At 38.7% G+C, this 19,017-nt stretch overlaps 1 protein-coding gene across 1 annotated transcript; it reads right to left on the bottom strand.

Moving 5' to 3' along the window:
• Positions 1–562: 562 nt before the first annotated feature.
• fstl3 (follistatin-like 3 (secreted glycoprotein)) lies at positions 563–9,211 on the bottom strand. Its single transcript, XM_063012815.1, has 6 exons — positions 9,123–9,211; positions 7,149–7,334; positions 4,090–4,095; positions 3,307–3,522; positions 2,949–3,176; positions 563–748 (listed from the first exon to the last, which is right to left on the bottom strand). The coding sequence occupies exons 1-6, from the start codon at positions 9,196–9,198 to the stop codon at positions 714–716; spliced, it is 747 nt and encodes a 248-aa protein (XP_062868885.1). The 5' UTR covers positions 9,199–9,211; the 3' UTR covers positions 563–713.
• Positions 9,212–19,017: the final 9,806 nt, after the last annotated feature.

Genomic DNA, 19,017 nt, shown 5'->3' with positions numbered 1-19,017 from the left:
CCCTTTCGATTGATAAATGGGGTACAGGGGGTGAAAAAGTGTACAGAACAACAGATGGACTACAGTTAGTAACTCTATACCAACAATATGGTTGGTGTAGCTATTAAAATAGTAATTGAATGTATGACTCCCATTACTAAATTATTTATTTGAATTTAAACCCAGTGATTTTTGTCCAAACAAATTTTATATTATAGTGGCTAACCACAACCAATGGTACAAAATGTATGAAATAATGCATGCAATATCAAACTGATCCAGGTCCAAAAACTTTTGAATGGCATTCCAAGGCAATAAATGTCATATACATTAAAGGCACTCTTGGTACTGACAACTCTTTTTTTTTATAAAAAACAGTAACTGAAAAAAAGAAAACAACCCATTAATACAATAAATATCTGTATGACGTCAACTGATCTGAGAATATGCAACTCAAACAAAGAGAACTATAAATAAAACCAACTTTTGGAGAATAAGTTTTCTCCAATAAATAAAAGCAGTGATGTATTTACAGTATGCACATGGTCAGACCTAAATCTAACAACAGTTTTATCACGTCATATTTTTCATTAAAATACTGTACCAGATAGCAAGAAGTATCAACTGCATGCATCTAGCGCTTCATTTAACAGAACGGAGGACTGTTACGACTCGCCTAAGTAAGTTTTGCTGTCAGCAGCTGTACGAACTGGTTTTATGCAAAGCCGACATCTCTAAAAGAGCGAATTCTCCTCACTACCTTCTTTACCTGCAAAACAACAAACAAAGAGAGTGAAACACGGATTATTGTATGGCCTTTTGTTAAATCAGAACCATACAGTAAAAAAACTATCCTATGACTATAGTATTATCTAATTTGATGGGAATAATTTAGAATTTTGAAAATGGACGATGTTAAATGACATTACATGACAACACTGGTAGTAAAAATTTTCAATTATTTATTTAGACATAGAGCTAGAACAAGGGTTCTCAGTCTGTGAAGACCCGGTAGATTATCTACACCTTGTTTTTAATATTGTTTTTTTCTGTTTTGAAATTTGGCAATCTAAGTATTGATAGATGCAGAAATGTCTCTTTTAATTAAATTAAACTTGCTGCTTGGTCTGTTCCTCCGTTTTGTTATATATATATATATATATATATATATTTACACAGTTAAGATCAAAAGTTTACAAACACGTTATGGACGAGTATGTCATGGCAGTTTTGGGATTTCAATGATCTGAAGCAAATATTTCTTCACAATATATACAGTGTATCACAAAAGTGAGTACACCCCTCACATTTCTGCAAATATTTCATTATATCTTTTCATGGGACAACACTATAGACATGAAACTTGGATATAACTTAGAGTAGTCAGTGTACAGCTTGTATAGCAGTGTAGATTTACTGTCTTCTGAAAATAACTCAACACACAGCCATTAATGTCTAAATAGCTGGCAACATAAGTGAGTACACCCCACAGTGAACATGTCCAAATTGTGCCCAAATGTGTCGTTGTCCCTCCCTGGTGTCATGTGTCAAGGTCCCAGGTGTAAATGGGGAGCAGGGCTGTTAAATTTGGTGTTTTGGGTACAATTCTCTCATACTGGCCACTGGATATTCAACATGGCACCTCATGGCAAAGAACTCTCCGAGGATGTGAGAAATAGAATTGTTGCTCTCCACAAAGATGGCCTGGGCTATAAGAAGATTGCTAACACCCTGAAACTGAGCTACAGCATGGTGGCCAAGGTCATACAGTGGTTTTCCAGGACAGGTTCCACTCGGAACAGGCTTCGCCATGGTCGACCAAAGAAGTTGAGTCCACGTGTTCGGCGTCATATCCAGAGGTTGGCTTTAAAAAATAGACACATGAGTGCTGCCAGCATTGCTGCAGAGGTTGAAGACGTGGGAGGTCAGCCTGTCAGTGCTCAGACCATACGCCGCACACTGCATCAACTTGGTCTGCATGGTCGTCATCCCAGAAGGAAGCTGACGCACAAGAAAGCCCGCAAACAGTTTGCTGAAGACAAGCAGTCCAAGAACATGGACTACTGGAATGCCCTGTGGTCTGACGAGACCAAGATAAACTTGTTTGGCTCAGATGGTGTCCAGCATGTGTGGCGGCACCCTGGTGAGAAGTACCAAGACAACTGTATCTTGCCTACAGTCAAGCATGGTGGTGGTAGCATCATGGTCTTGGGCTGCATGAGTGTTGCTGGCACTGGGGAGCTGCAGTTCATTGAGGGAAACATGAATTCCAACATGTACTGTGACATTCTGAAACAGAGCATGATCCCCTCCCTTCGAAAACTGGGCCTCATGGCAGTTTTCCAACAGGATAACGACCCCAAACACAACCTCCAAGATGACAACTGCCTTGCTGAGGAAGCTGAAGGTAAAGGTGATGGACTAAACCCAATTGAGCACCTGTGGCGCATCCTCAAGTGGAAGGTGGAGGAGTTCAAGGTGTCTAACATCCACCAGCTCCGTGATGTCATCATGGAGGAGTGGAAGAGGATTCCAGTAGCAACCTGTGCAGCTCTGGTGAATTCCATGCCCAGGAGGGTTAAGGCAGTGCTGGATAATAATGGTGGTCACACAAAATATTGACACTTTGGGCACAATTTGGACATGTTCACTGTGGGGTGTACTCACTTATGTTGCCAGCTATTTAGACATTAATGGCTGTGTGTTGAGTTATTTTCAGAAGACAGTAAGTCTACACTGCTATACAAGTTGTACACTGACTACTCTAAGTTATATCCAAGTTTTAGTTCTATAGTGTTGTCCCATGAAAAGATATAATAAAATATTTGCAGAAATGTGAGGGGTGTACTCACTTTTGTGATACACTGTATGTCAACAAATTAAAGACATATCAACACACACGTGTCTCTAAACTTTTGACCTCAACAGTATGTGAAAGGTATTTTAAGCTGCAGATTTTTAGCCCTTACTCCTGCAATGGCCGTAATGACGCACTCCTATGGAACGGCCAAAGAAGCAGGTGGCACGGCGCAAATGGCAGGCGCTGGGATAGGTGATGTTGTTGTTTCCACAGATGGTCTGATCGGTGAACATGGGCATTGGGCACAGAGCTGTACGGCACATCACGCAGTGGGCGCTGTTGGTTTGGTCTGTCACGCAGGTGTGAGTACCAGGGCACACAACATTGGAGCAAGACTCTGGCAGTAAAAGAAAAAAGTTGGAGCAGTTAAAGTCAGACCACTTTAATGTTACAATCTAAAATTCTGTTACAGTGAACTACAAGGCAAAACATCAGTTTCAATTCAAGAGTTAAAGCAAGCAACTCACTTTTGCACTCCCCTTGGTACATTATTTCAAGGTCGGGGTGCCCTCTGCAACGAGCCATCAGCAGGGCACACTCATCCTTGTATGTGTTGCCGTCACTCCCACAGACAGCATGCTTTCTGGATAGATTAGAACAGTCTGGAGAGCAGATGCACTGAGGTCGGCCACCCTTCATCCTACAAATCTTCCCAGGGCCACACTTTACCCCTTCACATGTCTCTATAACAAACATTAAGAACATAAAAATTGGCATTGAGGTGATTTTGATTTTAATGCTTAGTAAGGCGCAGAGACTGTCCTTGAAGTGCCAATTAAAGGAGCTGACACTGTCGATCATCTACACCTTATACTGTAGTCTGACCACCTGCTGGTCTGTGCGGCAGATGGGCCTGTTACAATACGTCTTTTACAAAATGCAAGCGATAACAGCAAACCTGTACCTAAAACTTAACTAAAATCATAGTGAAACCATAATGCCAGCTGTTTGTTTGTAAACTGCTTTCAAGAGTCATTTGGTCAAAATGTGTATTTTTAGTTTGTCCTACAACCAAGAAGGAACCTTAATAATAATAATAATAATAATAATAATTAATAATAACAGCTTTTCAGTGATGGTTTACATTTACTTTAAGCTTTAATTGCAGTTTAGTGAGACTCGTAGGGGAGTTTGTTATGTCGAGGGATGTTAGAAATCTACCTTGCTAACAAACATGTAAAGGTATGTTAATAAGCTGACCAATGTAGAATTTTGATAATAAATCAAAATTACATTCAAATCAGTATCACTCCCACCTGCCTGTAACACATGTTCTTAATGGTCAGTCTATGAATTTTTTGCATTTATTTTTATTTTCATGACATGGATGGCAGAGTGATTAATTGCACCAGGCCACTATCGCTGGGATCCAAGGTGTAAATCTCTGAGCAAAACACTGGCCACAGACCCTGGACAGGGTTCACAAGACTTTGGCTATGCCTGAAATAGCCAATCATGTCTGTGTAGACACCCAGCTGGCCAGTAAAACAGCTGAGATTAGCGAAATAAACCACTTCTCCACCCGAGCAATTATAGAATTTTATATGCAAAATTACTGCTAAAATCTACTGTTTTAAGATGAAAGACTGCAAGGTTAACACACCTGAGCACAACTAAACTGTACACAAATGATACATATATTGTATAAAAGTGATAGTTGTGGTAAGATATTTAACAACTGGCATTCTGACATGTGTTTGTTCCTTTTTATAAAGAGGCAATGAAATTATGTAATAGCCCTAATGCGACTAACCTGGTGGACAGAGATCATATTACCAATCCCAGAATACTGCTTTAATAAAAGAATCTTGTGATACAAGAACAGATAACAAGAAATCTCACATCCTTTCAAATGTAGGAAAAATGTGGAGTGTGAAAGTAAGTAAAGCTTACGTGTATTAGTACAGCCCTATTGTTAGAAAGTTGTACATCAGTTGTACAATCCTGATAGTGTTATGGCCATTCATCCATATGTCCATAACTGACCCTGCTCTCTGGGTGGCAAAGACGGCTTTCTGTCTCAACAGGAATTAGACTAATAAGAGTCATGGGTAGCAAATGTGAAGACCAGGACCTTAAGCTGTGTTGCACCCACTTTTCCAACTGAAACACAGACTGCCCTATCATGAATAATATCCCCCAGGCATGTTCAGTTGCCCTATGAGAGCTAGTACAGTGCAATCGTAGCAATTTGAACTAGGGGTCTCAGAGGAAGACTTCTAGACTGGTGGGTGTCATGTGATAGGGGGACTTAGCTTGTGATTAAGCTGAAAGGAAATTGGATGAAAATCTATCCTATAAAAGCTGCAATATGTCTAGACGGACTGGAGTTCTCGCTGAGCATTATTACTAGCCTGTTAAGTGTTGACGTTGAACTCCTAAACACTCAGCTCCTCTCTTTTTAATATCCTGTTTTCTATAGAGTCCTTAAATTAGACACAGCATTAACAAATACCATGGCATATACTGCAAATTCCAGCGATCTTTCCCTGTTACACTTTATGGCTAAAAGTATGTGGACAAGAGTTTGGTACAGAGGAAATATCCACAGAAGCCGGACTTCAACCCCTACCGTATCCCTGAGGGATAAAATGCCAGGGACTGTGGTAGGCTAGTGGATAGAGCTTTGGGCTATCAACCGGAAGACTGTGAATTCGAATCTCAGCTCTGCCATGCAGTCATTTTTGGGCCCTTGAGCAAGGCCTATCTGCTTCAGGGACATTGTGCAATGGCTGACCCTGTGCTCTGACCCCAGCTTCCAAACAAGCTGGGATATGCAGAAAAAAGAAATTTAATTGCACTTTGCACATGTGTAAATGTATATATGACAAATAAAAACATTCTAGACATTCTTGTGAATGTAACACTGATTGCTAGGTATTCTTGCATAACAAAATTCACACAGAAGAATCTTGTGAAAAGCCTTGGGGGGTGGCACTCCATATTAATGCATGGAGGAATGGAAAGTCCAAAAATGTAAGACAGTAATACTCAAATCTAGATCAGATCTGGGCCTGGAGTCTCCAATCACTCATGAACAGGTTGGTCACTTTGTCATAACGTCTGACTAAGGTAAAGACAGAATGGAAAATCTGACCCGGACCTAGGTTATTGATTGGATTAGTCATAAAGCTAGAATGAGCTGGACCATAAGGAATGCTCCGAAGCCCATGCCGTGCTGCAGAAGGGAAGGTCCGGTAGTTCATTGAGTTTTATGGAAGCTTTATGGGAAATGGAAAAGGATTCTAAAGCAGACAATAAAACAGACTTTCTCTAGTCTTTGTTGTTTTTTCTTGGGGTAGCTAACAACTCTGATTTTGTTTTAGTCTTATGAAGACCAGACGTCTTGAGCATGTGGCAGTCATTTCTCTCTGCGGTGAGCTGGAATTCGGTGGTTTCTGCGGGGAGAAGGCAAAACAAGCCTGCTTTCCAACAAGCCCTCAGAAAAAGAAAGAAGGGGAGGGAAGGGGAAAAAGAGATGCTATTGTATTGAGCACATTCAATTTTACTCATCTGGTGCTTTTTACCTCATGTGGCACCTGTAGATCATTGAGACAGGTATTTATTATAAAGCGAGATACGTCTAGCAAAACTTAAATATAGAAATAGACGTTTTCGCTCTAAAGAACAAAATCTCTTTCGATATCAATAAATAGGCAATGTCAGAAAAGTGTCCATTCCTTTTATATGTCCTTGAGAATCCTGCATACCTGGCCAAGACTTACAATGGTGGACTGTATTTAAACAGCTGGACAGAGTTAAGACAAAACATCTGGCTTAAATTCATCTCCAGCTTTTCAAATCTGAGCAAGAACAAAATGTAAAGAGGCCAATCATCTAACCCAAATTCTCCCCAGACTGTAGCGTGTCCGATGATGAAACGCGTCTACCAAAGCTCTTTCTGAGTTGCTATCCTCTTTTCTTACCTTTTCTGACGTTAGCCAATCATCAGAGCACTGACCCAGCTAATAAAAAATAGCCTTTTGCCACAGTTCATGGATGCTGTGCATGGAACAACATGAAGCCCTTTGGAAAAGTCTTTTTGAAAGCTTTTTGTGGCTTGCCATGGTGTCTTTGTTCAACATTTTTTCAAAACGTTGTAGCCAGTAGTCAAATGGTCAGCTACACATTGAAATTGGACTCGTTCAATAAAACTATCTGCTAAATGAATGAACATAAATAGATTAATTTAGTTCATCAAATCAGATTAATATAATTTACATTCATTACACCAAACAAGGTTCAAATTCACCAGACCCACCTGTGACTAGTTTGAAAGGAAATCATTATTAAAACTTTAGATACATACCTTTGCAGGGTTTGCAGGGCACGATGCCCAGGAAGCCCAGCAGACTGACCTCGTTGATGGGCAGGCTGCTATTTGACCAAGCTGTGTCCAAACGGCCTCCAGCGCAGCACTCCTCCTTGGTCACACCACGCATTAGAACCATGTCGCAGCGCTGATCCTGGCCCTGCTGTAGCCAGCACATGCCCGCTATGCATGCCAACACACAAAAAGAAAAGCAAACAATATTACATCACATCACAAAAGCTGTATGTGGTTGTGCGTTTTGATGATGTCCCTGCGTTTTCGAGTTTTATACCAGAATCACTGGGCATAATGAAGTAGCACAGCCCAGATAGGACACCAATCCATCACAGGGCCTCGCCCAAAACCTACTGTACAATATTCCAAAGTGGATCTTGTGATGCTGTTGAATGATTCGCTTTCTCTGTCTTAAAGTGTCCCCAAAAATGCTAGATGAGTTCAGGTGACCGTGGTAAAAAGTCTATGACAGTCCTCACTCCTTAATCTTCTTTGTTCTTCAAATAGTTGTTGTCCAAAGCTTTGTCCAATGATAAAAGACTAGAGAAAGATTACACATGTTGCACATTGTTCTAGTCTCCTGTACAGTATCGTGAACAAGTATGTCCATCATACTAAGGGGTTAAAAAGATTCATATCCTTTTTTTTTCATTTCATGTTTTACCTTTTATCCTCATTAGGGTCGTGACAGGTCCAGTTTCCCCTGAATAACTGGGCACAATAAGGTAACACCCCGGACAAGACGCCAATCAACCCCATGAATCACATTAATTCAGCAGTTTTTGATCTTGGTCAGAGTTGCAGTGGGTCCAGCACAAAAATAAGCCCTAAACCCTAGAATAATTTATTAAAAAGCATCACACACCCAGGCATACACTTACACCTAGGAGCAAATAAGACCAGCCAATTAATTTTCGACATGTTTCAGAGAGGTGGAAGAGCACCAGAGTAACGATTGCAATAACAGGGAAACAGAAAAGGCACTAACCATATCCAGGTGCTCACCAATGGTGTCACCTTAAATCCATTTTAAGAGATAGGCAGTTTTAAGTGTTAATAGGTATTAGATTTAAATAATTGGTTTGAGATCAGATTACAGTACTGGAATTGTTAATGAAGTAATCCAACAATCCAAATTTTTACTGGTTTATATGAAGAATATACCATATATCTAATTGTTTACACATATAAAACATGTTTCTTATTTATAAAGTTATAACACGTCATATATAAATATACACGTATAACAGTTTTGTAAAGTAAATGTAAAGATCATTTAACAAATATATTCATTTAACTTAATTTGACAATTTTTGACAACTTTAATATTTTGTGTATCAAGCATTTCAGAAACTTCAACACTTGTAATGGGAATGAATTCCTTTTTACTACTTTGTTAACTTGAGCTTTAGAGACATTTCAACAGTTATAATTGTAATTCAATACGTTTATAACATTTTAAATGTAATATTACACTTTTAAAATGTATTCTAAAGTTTTAGAGGTAATTTAATAGTTTCACAGACTGCAGTTTTAGAGGTAATAAGTTGAACAGTTTTAAAAGTAATTAAGTACTTCAGGTTTTAAAGGTACTTCTTTAAAGGTTTTATAGTTTATTTAAGCGTTTTATTCTATCCAAATAATTCAGTAGATTTCACAGATAATGGAACTATTCTGAACAGTTTGAAGATACACATTTGTTAAGTATTTAGAAGTAAAATAAAATATCTAATTTAATCATCTTTACGTAATTCAATATTAGAAAGGTGTGTTCAATACCGCGCCAGAGAACGCTGCACCTGCCAGAACTATCCCTGAATTTAGCTCCTGCTGGTAAACTCTAAAGTTCATTTCATTTCTATGTTTGTTAATAGTAAAAACTAAGTTGAAACCAAAGTAGCAAATTTCTCGTTTTCTGTTTGTAAAAAAGCTGACAAAACTCCGCAATGAACTTACCGTTAGCTCGGTGTTTGGAGATGGTCTCACACAGAACGATGAGCATGAGACAGTGGAGAGCAAACAGCCAGTTCATGATGTTCCTCAGATTAACACCTCGCTTCACACTGCTGAACTGAGCACTGAGACCTCTCTCTATTATTCAGGCTGATGAATAAAGTGGATCTGGTGTAGGTGCTGCCCCAGTGTAAGGGTTTGGTCAGGACTGAGAAAGTGAGTGAGTGAATTTATGTTGACCCGCCTCTGTACAAATACTTCAGCTCTGACTGAGACAGGACGGCTATGGCTGCTACAGTTTTTTACCCTCAGAGTTTGTGTAACTTCTCGGATATGAGGCAGAAACTCCCACACAGCCGAGCTCATTCACACCACACTTATTAAAAACAGCGTGGTACAGTGCTGGAATAACACGGAGAAAAATGGAAGAGTTTAGTCTAACAGTACCCAGTCTGAGTTCCATAAATTCCACCATGTAAACATTCACTCAGCTGCTGAAACCAGAAAACAGATGATTTCAATCAACTCACGCACCATCCTCACTATATTAACTGTAAAGTACAATTGTAATGCATTTTACATTTAATTTTGCACAAAAGCTGTAAATTGGAGAAGCACCTTTATCAGAGAAACCCCAGACATGGGCAAGTAACCTTTGTCGTACACTGATATGTAATTGTGTACCCAGTCTTATAATTAAACAAAACGATTTTTAACATCTGACTTCAGGCAGGCAAGTCTAGCAACTTTACACTTAAGCAGCCATACCTTTGTAACAAGTACAGAATTTGGCCTGGTGTTGACATGTCTAAATAAGCTTGGATGTTTCTAAACATTGTCTGGAAAGTTGCATACGTTGCCTCAAAATGTCCCAATATATTTTAGTTTTAATAGTGTATTTTAGATTAGTTTCTTTTGCTTTTGGCTCCAAAGAACACAACATTCATTGTTCTTATTAACATCTAATTTTAGGCAGTCAAGGCTAAAAAAGTGGGCAGTGTTTCTGGATATTGTTGACACACTGCTTTTGCTGTAAACACTAAAGTCCTAACTAACATTTGTGGATGCCACAATAAACAGTGTTGGATCAACATATTTCTGAGCCTGTTTGGTGATATTATACATCAGTTATTCAATTATTCATCAACACTTTAATTCATTGTCTGTTTTGCTACCACTTTTCCCCTGTTAGGGTCTAATTCACTGTGCGATAGGCAGGAAACACCCCAAACAGGTCACCAGTCCATCACAGTGCAAACACACATACAATCATACCTAAGGGGACTCAACCACCAGGGAATGTCTAGTATAACTGCAAATGTCTAACCAAGTTTGCTTATGAATGACTAGGACTTTTCAAAATGCTAGTTCTACATTAGAGCAAGTCTTAGACTGACTATGTGCTAACTTTAACAGGCATTAATTTGAGCATAAATGCATATTTACAAAATAAATAATCCTTTAAAATTTAAACATTAGACATTTTGTTTTTGTACTGTTTTCATTTGAGCACAGATTAAACTGGATTTTCACTGCTTTGTGTTTTTGATTGCATTTCACATATTGTCCCAACTTTTTACACAAATCCTTAACAGACACATTTAATACATTTCTGCCCTGCATGTGGGGGAACTCATCATTAATTTTTACACGAAAGAAACAAGGGGTTTCAACTTGTCATCAAGGATGAAAAGCATTAAGTTCTCATCAGAGATTCTTTCTGGATTTCATAAAAACAGTTTATTTATTTTTGTCTTTTGTTTGAGAATTTTTTTCCTGTATTTTGTGCCCATATCTATTTGTACCATGTCTAAATACCATCATGAAGTGTCACCTTATGTTGGGAGAAAATCTGTCAGACTGGTCAGATGTCATCCAAAAATAACTGGTCTGCAATGAATAATTGAATCAGCCCTATTGTCACAACAGTTTATTGAGACACACTGTAGTATTGCTGCTCTGAGCATGTATAAGATTGTTTTTAACATTCTTTCTTCCAAAAGCAGTTTGAAAAATACTTGGTATCCAACTACTTTCCATCTTCCCCTGCCCAGGCCCTGCTTGAGTATGATATTGCATGCCAGCTAGTATTTTGTCTTTCCTTCTCATCTGTATTTGGCCTTGCTAAGGGTCCTTTTGATCACAAGGGTGGGTAGGACAGCGTGACTGGGTTGAGTGCTTTCTGGGGCAATGGGAACACATGTTAGTTCTTTTTGAGTCCTCCTAAAAATGTGTAGGGGGTGCTGTTGATGTACATCAATCCACATGACAGTTGTGGAATGCTGACCTTGAGCGGGGTACTGGACGTGGGTGGGCCGGTAAAGACACTTACTTAACCGTTTGGCTCACATGGTTTGGATCATCAGACCTCATCGCTGAGGAAAGATAGGAACACGCAGAACTTGCCAAAGTCCTGCTAACACTGTTATCTCTGCTAATGTAAAACGAGCAAATACCAAGACGAGCAAATAAACAAATCAGTGACGGTGGAAATGGAAAAACATAGACTTTATAACATTGTTTTGGGAGTATAAATATGCTACAAGCTACATAAACAAATATTAACATTGCTTTTTTGTCAGTGTGCTGGCAGAACATGGATTATCAGATATTGCTTTAATTGTGGAGTCCATGCCAGCTTAAGTGCATGCTGTCATTACACCAAAAGTGGGACATACCATTTACAATTTCTGCATTTAGCAAACGCCTTTATCCAAAGCAGCTTACAGTACTGTGACAGTATCCAGTCTAAGCAACTGTGGGTTAAGGGCCTTGCTCAAGGGCTCAACAGCAGCAACCTGGCCGTGGTGGGGCTTGAACAAGCAACCTTTTGATTACTAATCCGGTACCTTAACCACTAGGCTACAACATTCCCAAACACTATAATCTAATAAAATTCATGTATTTCTATTAAGATTCAAATGTTTATTTAAATTATATTGCTAATTATATGAATTGTAATAAAAATATTGTTTGAAATTCTGCAACAATGCTTAATAGAATAATTTTCACTAGCGGTCTTAGACATTAAGCTCCCACTATACCAACCAAGAGTGCCACCTTATGTTGAGAAAAAATTTATCCAGCTAGTCAGGTGTAAACCAAAAATAACAACAAAAAAAAACATCCCCAACAAGCGAGATTTAGGTATTTCACCATCTACAGTGCATAGTATTAATCACTGGTTTATGTAATACATTTACATTTTCGGCATTTAGCAGACACTTTTATCCAAAGCAACTTACAGTACTGTGACAGTATGCTGTTTAAGCAATTAAGGGTTAAGGGCCTTGCTTAAGGGCCCAACAGTGGCAAACTGGCAACCTTAACCACTAGACTATGACTGCCCTGCATAACGTAATAGGTAGATTATGTCTGACCTTTAATACCTCCATCAGTACTGCTTTTAAACCAGCATGCTTCTGTGTTGGATATTACCACAACGGATCATAAACTGTTGCCAAAAAACACTGCTGCTGCATCCACAAATCCCTTTAGAATCATATTTGGAATGTGTATATTGACAAAACTGTAAAGGTTTTTCATCAAAAACAGGTCAAGGAGAATTTACAAATCATTGTATTCTGTATTTATTTGCATTTTTTTTTCTGAAATCAAGGATTGTACATTTGGAATATTCACAAATGACTTGCCATTTATTAAAGTTGCACTGATCGATATCACCAAATGGCTTAGTAAAAAAATACGAAATTATCAGGAAAACAAACTAAAACAGAATTGTTGAAACAATATGATCAAACTAAGTGCATTGTAAGACTGAAATAACAGCTATTTAACACTGAAAGCTGGACTGGCTTGTTTACATTGCTCCTACAAGTCATGTTATAGACATGAACCCTTCACACAGCCACAATCCAAAGACCCAAAATTCTTCCCTATGCACCTTTAAAATCCAGGTCTAAAATAGTTAATAACAAAACAAATTCACCAATACACTTCAAATGAACTTGCTTCAGTGTAGACAGGGCCAGTATAAACATGGCCTTGGGACGCTTATTGTGTGTACAGAATGCAGCACAATGCTGCTCTCTGCTGGTGATATTACAAATTACAGCACATCTGATATTTTACTTTTATCGGAGCTCTGTTCAAAAATAGTAAATCATTTGAAAATTACGAAGCTCAGTTCCAGAAACGTTGGGACAGTACGTAAAGTCCAAGTTCAAACTGAAATGTGTATTAAAGTATAGTACAAAAAAACACGAGAACAGAACGTCCTTTAATTTAATCTAAAAAGCTGACTTGGCAGACCATAATAAACATTTCCACTGTGCATTAGTCCAAACCCAGAGAAATCAGGTTTTGTTTGTGGGTTTTTAATGTAGTGGTGTCTAATGGATTAAAATCACTAGCATTGTATTTGTGGATGCACAGATGAACAGTGTTTATTGGCAAGTATTCCTGACCTCATGTGGTCATTTCCACCATGAAAAAACAAACTGTTTCATCCAATGCAGTCCTCTTTGTGATTTCTACAGATTACTAAATGGCACCATAGTATTATTATTACTATTAGGGTGGCACAGTGGACCACAGCAACATGAGTCCTGGTGACCTGAATGGGTAAAACAGCTTTGTGAGGGTGTTGCAGAGTGCATCCCACAGCGACTCTTATCAGGACGAAGCTTATAGTAAAATTGAATATATTTTAGTGCTGAATGTACAGTATGAAGAACATGTTTAGCCATCAAAACTACTTCTTAGTATAATGCCCAACCTTACACACAACCCATTCATGTTTAAACAATGTACATATACAGTATAAACACTCAGGCTTTTTACACACTGGGAAAATACAATAAAATGTTCTGTTTTTTATTTTCTATACTATTATATATTTTGGATAAAACAAGGCATTTCTTAACACAGTTCCGTCCACACAGAGAGCTACTCCATCTAGTGAGATGAAGCCCTCTGGGCAAAATACCACATTCTGAATTATTGATGCCACTTTGGAGGTGGATAAACAAGCATGTGCCACATAACCATAATAATTACAAGATTCAGGACATGACTTGGCATTTCAGAAAACTGAAAGCTGAAATAGTTACATAATTACAAAGTAAGTACAGAATTTAATGCATTTTGACCTTTGGCCTCAGCAAAATGTGTCGTTCTTGTTTTCCGTAATTGTAACAGGCTCACTTGTCGTATCGCTCGGCAGGAGTAGGTGGGGAGTGGGGGTGCAGATTACAGATTATCATGCCCACCTGCCGTGCCATAAATGATTCATTGACAGTCTCTGAGCCTCACTGAGAGATAATTCTCCCTTACAAGAGAGTCTATGCTGCTTTTACTACTCCAAGCCATTTACCTTATGGCTAAAAGTATGTGGACAATCCTTCTAATTTTTTACTTTATGCTTTTCACCCACTTCAACTCTTGTTGGATGGAATGTCCACAAGCTTATTATTAGGTCACCCCATACATTAAGTAAAACAGTGTGTCAGTTATTAACTTATACTGGTCAGGGTTGCAGTGGGTCTGATTTATTGGGCAAAAGGCAGGAAACACTCCAGATTGGTGCCTGCCAGTCCATCACAGGGCAGAAACACACACAAACATTTAGACACACTCACACCTAAGGCAATATTTAGTGGCTTTAATTGGCCTGACTGCATGGCTTTGGACTGACATAGGGAGAACATGCAAACTCTACACAGAAAGGACCCTGGCTGCCCGGTCAGGAAATTAAACCAAGGCTCTTCTGACCATGCCACCCCTTAAACAAAATATTAAATATATTAAATAAACAAAGCTGATATGAATTCCCAAACTAATTTTATGGCAGTAGTATGGAGAGAAAATACAGCATGCCTATGAAATGCCACAGTAAAACCACAGTACATCCTTACAAAGCAATAATACATTCAATTCAAGAGTCCTGTCTTATCCAAACTGCTTTCCTTGAACATGGTTTGAATTGGGTGTTAAAAAAACAGTCCATCGATGCATCAGGATGATCATTAAGTCCTCTGGTCAGATGCTAATAGCCTCCTTTTTTGAGTCTAATAGCTCCTGTCTGCCACCCACCAGATCATCTAATTTACTCCTAACGTTTTAGTCATGGTAAAGGTTGGAGAGCAGCTAAGTGACAGGCTAGAATTCATTTGATTCACAACGCCCCCCTGGTTTCCCGCCTCTATCCTGAGCCTCTCTTTATGTCATGCTGGACACGTACTGACGGAGTCGTGACTAAGGGAAGCTCCCTGTTGCAGAAGGGCTCTTATGAGCTAAAAAGGGTTTTACTAAATTACCTCAAAGTACCTTGTTTGGTTCTGTTTACGTGTATTAATGCAGACCTCATTCATTATGAAGTACAGAGCTTCGATGACTCACCTTTTCAGTTATATACATGTAAACACTTAATACCCTTAAATTAGCATATATATGACTCTGTGTCCGTGTGGGTTTTCCCTGAGGTGTTTGTTGATAGGTGAATGTGTGGTCATGTATTGCTCTGTAATGGATTTGTGCCTCGGCCAAGGTGTACAGTATTCCTGTCTTGTGACCACTGTTTTCAGAAGGCAATGAACCCACAATGCATCTGAATTTTTGGAATGAGAACTACTACGTTTCCCAGGTAAATACCATGTTGGTCTATGTGTGAACAAAGGCCGACTCATTAGGTAAAACATTATTACAGTAAAATCAAATGTATATAACTATGTTTTGTTTAGATCAGTCCATATCCTAATCTCACCTTGTCTTATCACGAGCTTTCTCTTTAACTGCCCTTTGTTGATTATGCTTCTAAAATAATACACCCTTACATTTACTCTTCTAATGCTAATCACAGTTGAAAATTGGTGCTAATGATACAGTAGTAGGTATCACTGACAACAAGCATTAATATAGGGTTATTTTTAACTTACACTTAACTATTGTAGTCATAAAGCCATCATTAATCAGTCACTGTTCATGGAAATGCTTTAATGAAAGGTTACAGGAGTAAGACAATGCCCTTCATAATTTATGCTCTCCATGTATTGTTTAATTTAACATAAAATTGTTTTGATAGAGTGTTTAACAGCAGTGTGGTGAAGTACTGGTAGCTGGTGGCTTCTTTAGCTTCATCAATCAATGCCTCGTGTGAAAGTGAGAAAAGCGCGTGCCCCCCCAACTTCCCCTCCTGTATTAACATCAGGGGCTTGAGGATTAACTTCAGGACTTTCACAGTCAAAGCATGGTGGCACAGCTGTCAAAGTTAATATTGAAAAAAAAAAACATGTATGTTTCATAAAGCAGTAATCATTACACTCTCAGGAAATTGTGCCCTTGATGCCTAGGTATGTTGCCTAGGTAACTGCTGCCCTTGCATGCCAGTTAATCACTTCAAAACTGCAGATTTTGAAAGAAGTGGAACTGAATGCCATAATAATAATAATAATATTAATAATAATAATAATCATCATCATCATTCAGAGGTAAATTATTTATTAATTATTGCCTCACGTGCAGCTCTTTCCATACCATGAAAAATTCTATTTTTTAAAATACAATGAAAATGTGTAAAGTACCATTTCATCCACAGTTAACAGTACATTTTTAAAAACTAAGCCACAAGTACACACCATTACAATGGTAGGATTATTATGTCATTACAATAAGCTCCTTTGCGTACAACCATCTTTTTACCCTACAGCAGCTTGGGCCATGTAGTCCCACTACATGGTGCACCACTATGTTCATTTTTAGTGGTGCTTTATCCTGCTTTATCCTGGTTAGGTTCACTGTGGTCCAGTTCCACCATGAAAGACTAGGCACAAGGCAGAAATACCCTGGACAGGGAGCTGATCCAGTCTGACTGAAGGCTCATTTACATTTACATTTTCAGCATTTAGCAGACGCTTTTATCCAAAGCGACTTACACAATGAGCGAAACACAATGAGCAATTGAGGGTTAAGGGCCTTGCTCAGGGACCCAACAGTGGCAACTTGGTGGTGGCGGGGTTTGAACCTGCAACCTTCTGTTTACTAGTCCAGTACCTTAACCACTATCACTATCACTGGCTATCACAGGCTCATAAACAGTGATGTGATTTTAGCATGGCACACTATAGTGCAAAATGACTGTAGACTGACACTGTAGACTGTAGTTAAATTGACATTAAAATGTGAAAACACAAAAACACTTACTTAAAATACTTTTTTTGATCCTTAATGCTCCCTACACTTTGCTTCACAGTTGGGATGAGGCTTTGGTTTTGGTCTCAAACACACAGTGCTTAACATGCATTTTCTATCTAAAGACCAACTCTTGTCTCTTCAAGTTATGGCACACTGTCCTAGGGTCAGGTGACGCAGCATGGGATAATACACTTGCCCACCATTGCTGAGATCTGAGTTTGAATCCCTGAGGCGCTATCAACCAGCCAGCCATCTACACAGCCATGATTGGCTATGTTTGAGGAAGAGGGATAGCCTGCGATGGATTGGTGCCCTGGCCAAGGTTTTCCTGCTTTGATCTCAGTGCTTTCGGATTGACCAGACCCACTGGACCCTGACCATGAATAAATAAATAAATAAATAAATAAAATGACTGTCCTAAGGTCTTCTGCAAACTTGGGACACATATAGTTTTCTTTTTTTTAAAAGCTGTGTATTTCTCTATTTCTAAATTAATATCACTTTTGTTTGGCCAAGGTGTGTTTTTCTTATACTGGTCACATGAACAATGACTTCAACAAATTCCAAAGATTACTTCAGATCTCTTTGCATTACATGTTGTAATTCCAAACGTTTTCATGCCCCATCATGCAACATCAGTTACTATTTACTGCTTTGTGAACTAAACAATCTGTTCTTCAGATGCAGAGTCACATCATCGCTCAACAGGATGTCAGTAATGAGGCAGAGTTTAAAAAAATAAAAAAAGACACGTCATGAATATTTAAAGATGATAAAGGGCAGATGGGTCTTTAAAATTACCATCACAGCTTTATGCAGATATTAACATTAAAGTGATTTGCAGGAGGAAAGTGGCATCACGCTGCAACACATGCAGTTTTAATGACTCTTTGTAGAAAGTTCCTACACCAGGAACACTGGTAATGATCACATAAGGTTGTGATTGTGATGAAATCTCGATTACAAACACAGCGGCACAGAATAGTTATATTAGGATGATTGTTCATTAGTGGCATGTCCTAGCTGTACAATAGCTTCACTCATTAGCAGTGAGATATTGTAATTCATTCTTTTATCCATTGTCTGTATTACCACTGCTTCATCCTATTCAGGGTCACGGTGGGTCCAATTCACAAGGCAACACCCTGGACAGGGATATATGAGATTTAAAAACAGGAAGCAACACACAGAGCCAAAGAAAATAAATAAATTAAATAAATCAAGGGTTGTGATGAAGGGATGATTAATGTTTTATTTTATTTTCCTCACAAATCAGTCTTGCTGCAATATGTAATTTTTTTTTAGCTGCATCACTCAACCTCTTGTGTAACCAACAGACAGGCGAGAACTCACACCCTCTACACCCCCTCTTATATCAGCATCAGGTGTTCAAGGAGACACTTCATGACTTGCATAGCCAAAAACACAAGTGCATTTTGGCATAATGACCATCATTAATATGAAGAATAAGGCATGTATCTCTCATATAACAATAATCATTACACTCTCAGGAAATGGTGCCCTTGTCATTTGTTGCCTTGGCAACTGCTGCCGGTATAATCTAGTACATCACTTGAAAACTGCAGGTTTCAAGAAGCTACATAAAGAAGTGCAAATTAAGGCCAGCATGAAAATTATAACAATACATTTTACATTCAGAGCTGAATGTAATTATTAACGCTTCCCAAAACACATTGTTGCTTTTCAGCAAACCCAAATTTCTCACATGCAGATCTTTTCATTCTGC

The sequence above is a fragment of the Trichomycterus rosablanca genome, chromosome 17, assembly GCF_030014385.1.
Source record: "Trichomycterus rosablanca isolate fTriRos1 chromosome 17, fTriRos1.hap1, whole genome shotgun sequence".
In the NCBI taxonomy this organism is placed as follows: domain Eukaryota; kingdom Metazoa; phylum Chordata; class Actinopteri; order Siluriformes; family Trichomycteridae; genus Trichomycterus; species Trichomycterus rosablanca.
The sequence above is the reverse complement of the archived record's forward strand: the minus strand, read 5'-3'. Positions and strand labels throughout refer to the sequence as shown.